Source organism: Onychostoma macrolepis, chromosome 25 (genome assembly GCF_012432095.1).
Source record: "Onychostoma macrolepis isolate SWU-2019 chromosome 25, ASM1243209v1, whole genome shotgun sequence".
NCBI lineage: Eukaryota > Metazoa > Chordata > Actinopteri > Cypriniformes > Cyprinidae > Onychostoma > Onychostoma macrolepis.
Window position 1 is genome coordinate 2,603,384 of NC_081179.1, and position 9,494 is coordinate 2,612,877.

The window sequence follows — 9,494 nt, forward strand, 5'->3', positions numbered from 1 at the left end:
TTAACTCTAATTATGGTATTGTGGCAGAAAGGTGGGAATCATTATGTAGAGTAGACGTGGTTTAAATGGTTTAAAGTAAGGTAATTAGCCTGCAGTGTTTTTGTTGTTGTTAAGCTGTTTTTGTGCATTTGTATTTATGTAAGCTACTGATTTTCATAACAAATACCATAGAAACCTAGTTACATTTTACCACGGTATTGAGAGGCGCCATCTGTTATGAAAATTAATTATGGTTTTATTGTAGTAAAAATGTAGTAACCATGTTTTTTTAATATATCGTAGGCTATTGATTACAATTTGTATAACCACAGTTTTACTGTAATACCATGTTTAAACTATGGTAATTTGTGGTTACCATGATTTAACTATAGTAACCATGTGTGTTTTTTTTGTTTCTTTTTTTTAGGCATTATTTGCAGTAAACCCATGGTTAATTTTTATGCATGGTTATCATGATCTACAAATGTATGATATTATGGAAGAACGTAATAAAAGTAAATTTTATAAAAGTAAGAGTCCTAATTCAGTCAGTCAGAATATGTAAAAGTTACCCTATAAAATGAGGTTGCTTTTTTTTTTTTTTTTTAACAGATGTTATGGTTTTTTTCCTTGCAGTATAAATAACAAGAACAGTAAGTGAAAGTAGGAAGCATCATCATGAGAATCTGAAATATAAAGTGATTTTTAACAGGAAAAAAATCCAGTCTTGCCAAAAACGTCTGTGTCACACATGATCTTCTGTGAATTATGGAAGGCAGACGGGGCCAAAAATCTTTAAGCGGAACGCTCACCCTGTTGGTTGATCTATAGCAGGCGATTGTATTCTATGATCTATGCATAAAAACCTGTCTGTTTACTTAAGTAACAGATATGGGTGTCATGCAATTACATATTTTTAATATGACTGACTATACAGGTGCATCTCAATGAATTAGAATGTCATGGAAAAGTTCATTTATTTCAGTAATTCAACTAAAATTGTGAAACTCGTGTATTAAATAAATTCAATGCACACACACACACTGAAGTAGTTTAAGTCTTTGGTTCTTTTAATTGTGATGATTTTGGCTCACATTTAACAAAAACCCACCAATTCACTATCTCAACAAATTAGAATATGGTGACATGCCAATCAGCTAATCAACTCAAAACACCTGCAAAGGTTTCCTGAGCCTTCAAAATGGTCTCTCAGTTTGGTTCACTAGGCTACACAATCATGGGGAAGACTGCTGATCTGACAGTTGTCCAGAAGACAATCATTGACACCCTTCACAAGGAGGGTAAACCACAAACATTCATTGCCAAAGAAACTGGCTGTTCACAGAGTGCTGTATCCAAGCATGTTAACAGAAAGTTGAGCAGAAGGAAAAAGTGTGGAAGAAAAAGATGCACAACCAACCAAGAGAACCGCAACCTTATGAGGATTGTCAAGCAAAATCGATTCAAGAATTTGGGTGAACTTCACCAGGAATGGACTGAGGCTGGGGTCGAGGCATCAAGAGCCGCCACACACAGACGTGTCGAGGAATTTGGCTACAGTTGTCGTATTCCTCTTGTTAAGCCACTCCTGAACCACAGACAACATCAGAGGCGTCTTACCTGGGCTAAGGAGAAGAAGAACTGGACTGTTGCCCAGTGGTCCAAAGTCTTCTTTTCAGATGAGAGCAAGTTTTGTATTTCATTTGGAAACCAAGGTCCTAGAGTCTGGAGGAAGGGTGGAGAAGCTCATAGCCCAAGTTGCTTGAAGTCCAGTGTTAAGTTTCCACAGTCTGTGATGATTTGGGGTGCAATGTCATCTGCTGGTGTTGGTCCATTGTGTTTTTTGAAAACCAAAGTCACTGCACCCGTTTACCAAGAAATTTTGGAGCACTTCATGCTTCCTTCTGCTGACCAGCTTTTTAAAGATGCTGATTTCATTTTCCAGCAGGATTTGGCATCTGCCCACACTGCCAAAAGCACCAAAAGTTGGTTAAATGACCATGGTGTTGGTGTGCCACAAACTGATCTCCTCCATGCCATGCCGAATTGAGGCAGTAATTAAAGCAAAAGGAGCCCCTACCAAGTATTGAGTACATATACAGTAAATTAACATACTTTCCAGAAGGCCAACAATTCACTAAAAAAAATTTTTTATTGGTCTTATGAAGTATTCTAATTTGTTGAGATAGTGAATTGGTGGGTTTTTGTTAAATGTGAGTCAAAATCATCACAATTAAAAGAACAAAAGACTTAAACTACTTCAGTCTGTGTGCATTGAATTTATTTAATACATGAGTTTCACAATTTGAGTTGAATTACTGAAATAAATGAAATTTTTTCCACGACATTCTAATTTATTGAGATGCACCTATATATTTAATGTGAATTTAACATTGAAAGTTAATGTGAATAAAAACTCTGTAAGTTAGGCTGCTTATCATAATTATCATAACACTTTCATTGTACAGAAAGAGAGCAAAGAACATTTTCACTGAGAGTCTAGAGTTCAAGCACTCTCAAAAACTCTCATTAAAATCACTGAAGCTGTTTACACTATGAAATGAATATCTTACTTACAGATTCATACACACATCTGCACTTTGTTGTTTCTAACGAGAGAATTCGCCAGAAAGAGGTATTCAGTCAGCGAGCAAGTGAAGAAAACACCAGCATTTTAGCGATGACTCATCCGAACGCCTCTGATTGGTCATTGCATTCATAAGCTCAACAGCATCGTGTGTAATTGGTTATAATGCGCAGTGCTGTACGAACTAGTCTGTATCTGGCTCAGCACCAGCCTGCGAACGCAGATTTGAATTTAGCAGCTGATGATATGACACGCTGGACGATTTAATCTCGCTGGTGTGATTGTATCAAATTTACAAAATATTATAGGCTATTTTTTTGTCTTTTGGAAGATGCATTTAAAATCCAATTGGCTCAAAAATATGAGGGGACACGTGCAGAGCCGTCATGCCCATTCGAAGTGAGGGGCATGGGTATACAATCATCAGACATCATGTTTATTCATGAAGGATGTAGTAGTGGTACACTAATGTACACGTATGCCAAAATCAGACTTTATATTTTAATACCGCCAGAATGCGTGTCTACACATACAAAAGATACGCATTCAAAATTAACGTGTTAACGCAGACAAATGGTGCATGTCGACACGGTAAAATTCCATGCATTCCATTTAAAGACTTTTTGCCCCATCTGCTTCCATAGTTATTTCCATTATCCCTTCTTGCATGTATTTGGTTGTGAAATATATTTTGTAGACCAGACAGAGTTGTTGACGATTCTTCCTATTGAAAAGTTGTGTGTGTATATATAATTTTTTTTTTTTTTTTTTTAATTTATGGCTAAATAGAAGAGAGCAGATACTAACCTTCTGAAGATCATATGAGAAATGCTACAGTCAAAATGAGAGGCCTCTTTAGTTTTGTCTTGGTTAACTTCATTTAATCTAAGATCTTTCTCAGAAAGCAAGTCACATTTAATTGATTTCAAGTTGACAAAAGCAAACAGATCTGGGTTTGGTCTCACAATGTTTGCTATAAAATGTCTTTATCAACTTGGATCCAGGAGAGTTGTGAGTGGCTCAGTTGTGACATTTTATTTTATCGTCTTCAGGGGCTTTCTGAACTGTATAATCAGCATTAAAGAACCCAACAGTAATGCTGGATAAAACAAAAAAGAACTTAGGAAGTATTCCATATATATTTTAAGCAAACTCAACAACATCTCTAAAATCAGAACAACTGAAGCAATAAGCACAAAACCACACGGAACCAACACTAAGTCAATTGCGGTTTCGTGCATGTTGGGATCTAATATAAACAATGCAATTGCAATCATGATAATTAGCAGAATTATTGTGAGCTTCACTCTAAACAGAGCAGAGAGCACAATCACACACAACACTGTGAGTTCAGCACAAACTGCACAAAACAGAAATAATAGCAATAATTCTCTGACATTTAGTTTTCGGAGCTTCAATGATAAATTTAAGAATTCATAAGTTCCAATCGTGACTCCAATAGCAGCACAGCATGCAATGAAAACATCAGACAGAGTCCTTATGCTAGTGATTGATCCAAGGGTTATTCCTAAACCTACTGTAAATAGAAACTCTGTTCTGATTTTTTCTTTGTTACTTGACTTGCGCAGTGGTAGATACTTTATAAAAGCTGCCGCAACTGTGGAGCACAGAGCCAAATTTAGTGCAAAAGCAACCTGTGGACTCAAAGCATTTCTTAAAGACACCATAAATGTCACGAGTCCAGCTAAAGATGCCTCAAAAATTAATATTGTGTGCTTCTGTTCAGTAGCCAGAATAACAGCAATCAGAGAAATGAGCAAACTCCATCCAACCACTCCTAAAGTGTCACGCATTGCAGACGAGACCTGACTTTCTCCAAGTTTGTCATCTATTTCACTTATTTTTCACTCCAGCCTTTCTGATCGTAACTGTTGTGTCAATACTGAGTAAAATCTGTGTTCATTGAGTTGAACTAACTTCTCTACTTCTTCTACGAGAGCTGCTCTTTGAGCAGGTTTTGGTTCAGAGTCTCTTATGATGTGAAATCTTCCTCCACAAGCGTTGATCATTTCTCCAGCAATCCCTCTGGACGCTCCTGTGAAAGGTTCCTGGTGATTTTGGAGCAGAAGAACAATGCAGTACTGCAGGACTTCTGCTCCCAGCAGCTCCTGGGCTCGTTTCTCAATATCACACTGTTGTGATTGTTGATCTTCCAGATTCAGGACCATTAAAACGGCGTGAGGTCCAGGAGACGAGAGAAACAGCGCTGTTGTGAAGGTCTGTCTCGCCGTGTCCTCCTCACAGAGGTTTGGTCCAGTGACCAGCATCACTCTACGAGCCTCGTCTGTAATTACTGGAGTCTTTACAATCTCTCTGTCCTCCTGTCCACCGTCTTTCCTTCCTGACAGAAGATCTGCAGCGACGAATCTGGACTGACCTCTGACTCCCACGACCAGGATCCGCACTTCATCTTCATCAGAAGCTGAAAAGCAAAGTGAAACTATCATGCAAAGAACAAAAATGGGATAGGAATGGTATATTCTTTGAAAACATGCATGATCATGTGCAACTTTTGCTTCTCAAATACTGTAAATTGATCGTGTGTAAGGATTTTTAGAGATTTATACTTAGACCAAAATATTGATTCAGTCATTGAAGGTTTGGAATGACATCAGGATGAGTAAATGAAAACTTTCATGAGCTATAGGTACACTATCAATTTGAATTTTTTGTTTAACAGTAATGAGCAGGTACATTGCCTTCTGCTTGTACAGACATGGTGTGAAATACCAGAATCAGTGTGAAGAGCAAGTTTGTTTTTGTCTTCATCGTTAGTTGGTTAGTTTCACCGTACAACATAAAGCCAAATGTAACTTTAAATATCCATGACTCAAGTTACCCAGAAAAACAGTAAAAAAAGTTTTTTACTTACAGTCAGTTTAGTTAGAAATACTGTAAAGTGTAGTTCGGTCCTGTCTCTTCCTTTGTCAGAAAACTATGCTCGACAAGGATTGGTTCTAAAATAAACCTAAACTTAAATTCTAAGTAGGACAGGTTTTTAAAAAGAGCCTAAAGCTCTTAAACATTTGTAAGTTAGTGTTTACTTTCTTGTGTAAAGGTTTCTAAAGTTTCTGCCTGTATGTTTTTCACTGGTCAAGCCACTATTTTTGTCCACCAGTGTTTTTTTCATTCAAGTATGTTATTTCCCAGTTGATTTAAATCCCTCTGCACACAGTCTCGATCGTATATTATACATTTAACATGAGGCAATCACATCTGCTCCCTCCATGGTGAGGCCTTGCAAAAATTTACATCGTTAACAATTTAGGAAACCTGCTGTAAATAATCTTCAAAGAATTATGACTCCGGATTCTCATGTGTAAGATTCTTTGAGCAATATGTTCTTATGATTTACCCATTTTTGTGCATCTCTGGTTGTCTTGGACATCGTTTTGAGACCAGACTGTGCTGCCATGTTTGTTCAGGATGGTGCTGCCAACTCCTCCTGGCCTGAGAGCAGCGTACAACTCACTTCGTCGCCTTATCTTCCAGACATCCATGCTGTTGGCCAAGGTCAAGATGTCTTCTTTGCTGTTAATGCAACATCATAAATTTTTGCTGTTTGTGTTGGGGTATTCACTTACACTATAATCCAAACCAAACCCTGAAGTGTTTCGCTTTTAGATCCAATTGTATTTGCTTAAACAAACTGGAGTGATTTAAATTCTGTGCCGTGCATTAAAACTACTGTAAATCTCAAGCTGCGAGCCAAGATATTATCTTTCAGTCCATCTGTAGAAAAACCAAAATGTCCTACCCTAGACCTTGACATTTTCCCTTCAGAAATGAATGAGAAGAATTTCCTTACCGCAGTTGCGTCTTCTGAACGACAGCGCTGAAGTGGAGACCCAGCAGGGGTCTTGCTTTTCCGCTTACTCGTTTTCAAGACTTTCATGGAAAACTGGGTCGGCCAGAAATCATAACGATCAATGTTTTTTGGAGGTGAAAATCTGTGACCTATAAATGTGGTTGAGAAGTAAAGCAAGAAAGTCTAACTCCTTTTTATCACACTTTATTTGACCATTTTATCAGCTAGGATTCACAAACATTTTATGTCAGACGTACGTTTTCATCAGATTCTGAGAAATGTGTCATTACATGACTTGCTCACCAATGGATCCTCTGCAGTGAATGGGTGCCGTCAGAATGAGGGTCCAAACAGCTGATAAAAACATCACAATAATCCACACCACTCCAGTCCATCAATTAATGTCTTGTAAGAAACAAATCCATCAAGGCGTTTTAAATTCAAACTATCACTTCCCGCTACAATACGAGTCCATAATCCATAATAACGCTTCCTTTATTATTGGCTTGTCATCAACTCACATAAAACCTGCTCTAAAGTTTTCCTCATTTAAACCGCTGTTCTTGTAAATCCCCAACACTGGCATTATTACAGGACGCTGTTCAAACTTTCCTAACTGCTCCAAAAAGTTGTTTGGCTCTCCATTTGTCATCTTATTTAGAGAGCCGGTCATATATGACTCTGTTTATGGAAGTTTCACGGCTCAGCAGGCAGTAGATTTTGTAATTTTGCTCAGGTGCTGGTGGCTGATCATGGAGTTTACAGACACTTTTTGCTCAGTCGAGGGGAAAAGACAGTGATAATTGAGCAGGGTGGAAAAACAGACTACTTCCTTTCGACATTCTCAATATTATCCCTTGACCTTTTCACCCAAATATGAACATGTACTCACCCTCATATCATTTACTATTGTGAAACACTACAGGAGAAATGCTGAAGACACTTTATACAATGAACGTTCATACCGAATCCATACTGTTCATAACCTACCATTCATAACAGTAATCCTGCACAATGCAAAGCAAGGGCGTACAATTAATTAGGGATAGGGACATGTCCCTACCAATATCCAGTGACTACTAAAGTCCCTAGCAATTTTTTTTGATCAAACATTAAATGTATAGGCCTATGTAACTGGACTGGATGCTTTCAACTGATTTCCTATTGAACTGTCTGTCACTAACTGAATTACAGTAGTCAAACTACTTAAAGTGAAATAAGATACAAACTGGATTATAATGCACAATGTTTCTATCTAACGTGTTTTGAGGTGGAGCTCGTCATATTGCCCGAATGTTTTCACTCATTTGCAGTAAACCCAGGGGCGGACTTAACCAATAGGCGAGGTAAGCGGCCGCTTAGGGCCCCGGGAATCAGGGGGCCCCGTCTGATATTCGCGAAACATATTTGACAAATGCACCAGTATGTATTTGTGTTATGGAGAGCGTCAAATGTTCACTCACCACTCAAAACGGCGAGTTTTTGTCAGGTGCGGAGTTCTGCAAGCTTGTGAATCCTCTCATTATAACAACGTGTAGATAAGATGTAAATAAGAGATTCATTGTGCAGAGAGCTTATTAACGGAACGTCGTGAGATCGCGATGAACTGAAGTGACAGCTTTTAGTGATTATAGACGGAGCGCTCTTTGCGCGCATTCTACACTGTTATGACTGTCTCAGAACGGTTATATTCACCTCAGTAAAGAAATAGTGTTTTAAGTCAATTTTATTTGTCTTGATGTTTCAAAATGACTCTCTTGTGTGCTTTTCGGAGACAATAAATGCAAATGAACTATAAACTAAAAACTCGTATAAATGCACGAATGCAATGACTGGAGATTTTCGCTTAATAGATTACATTTTCGATTTGTTTCTCGACAAACCCTATTATATGCCTTAAGAACACTTGGAATGAGTTGCATGGGATATTTTTTGACATTTCAATCCTTTTTGGAAAACGATTGAAGTTTATAATTCATTAAATGAACAAGTGCAAGCATTTTTTTTTTTTTTTATATATAATGTCTTCTTTTGTTATCCGAAAAAAAATAAGGTAGCATATGGCTTTAGAACAGCATCAGGTTGACTAATTATTTAGGCTACTTAAGTTGTAAAGGGGTAATACAATAAATAATAGCTATAGCTATAATGAGAGAGAGCTAGCGAGCAAAATAAGGGTTATGTGTAAAAGAGCATTATAGTTATTTTGTTGGGGCCCCGTACCTGAAATTTGCTTAGGGCCCCCAAATCACTAAGTCCGCCCCTGAGTAAACCAGTTACCTCACCTGAATATGTTTGTAGATGGAGATTTTATTTGTAAACATCATACTTTTTTCTAATAATCTAATAGGCTACTTTTAATCTAATAAAACTACAGAGATAAGCCAGTAGTAGCCTACTGATAGTGTCGTAAACATGGCTGAAGGATCGAAAAGTGGAGGAACAGATAAACCGATGCAATTGAACGAGTCATTTATGCTGGAACGGTTCCGATTGATTCAAATTCAAACTTGTGAATTCATTCATGTCAAGCAATTCACTTGCAAAAAACAGTTCAAAAGAGCCATTCATTCACGAATTTCGACATCACTTGTAATGATTTTAAGAAGCACGTAGTAATTGGTAAAACTTTTCGAAACAGTGAAACATTGCGTCGCAAAATGATTTTGAAGCACTAAATTGTATCGCGAATCGCGAATTGTTTGATCGGGAATTGTTTGTTCAGATCGGGATTTCGAAGAGTGTATCGCTAGTCATTTGATTTGGATCGGAACTTCGGAGCGGGTTCGCAATTTCGTGAATTGAAAGATTCGTGATGCTCCGAAGTCCCGATATGAAATGATACTTCACGAATCATTATTCAGATTTCGGAATTTATGCGTATCGCGAATCTTTTTCTGAGTTTATTCTTGCTTTCTTTTTCTTTTCTTTTCTTACTTTTTAATTAAACAGTACAAAGTAGGCTATCATATCAAATCAAGGCAGTACAGATATAAACACAAACACAAATAAAAAAAAAGAAAGAATACACAAATACAAATTCCTTAAGAAAATGCACTATGGTTTTATTAAGGTAAAGTGCCCATGTTTGTTTTTTTG

The 9,494-nt window shown here is 37.4% G+C and overlaps 1 protein-coding gene across 1 annotated transcript; it reads right to left on the bottom strand.

Moving 5' to 3' along the window:
• Positions 1–4,431: 4,431 nt before the first annotated feature.
• On the bottom strand, positions 4,432–6,087 carry LOC131534982 (GTPase IMAP family member 9-like). Its single transcript, XM_058768134.1, has 2 exons — positions 5,943–6,087; positions 4,432–5,009 (listed from the first exon to the last, which is right to left on the bottom strand). The coding sequence occupies exons 1-2, from the start codon at positions 6,085–6,087 to the stop codon at positions 4,432–4,434; spliced, it is 723 nt and encodes a 240-aa protein (XP_058624117.1).
• Positions 6,088–9,494: the final 3,407 nt, after the last annotated feature.

What these genes read in the sequence shown, in the direction of transcription:
- LOC131534982 (XM_058768134.1), bottom strand. Translation starts at nt 6,087, where the DNA reads ATGGATGTCTGGAAGATAAGGCGACGAAGTGAGTTGTACGCTGCTCTC. An exon ending in CCAGAGATGCACAAAAATGG is followed by an intron (nt 5,010 to 5,942) that starts GTAAATCATAAG and finishes TTTGCTTTTCAG; the next exon opens with CTTCTGATGAAGATGAAGTG.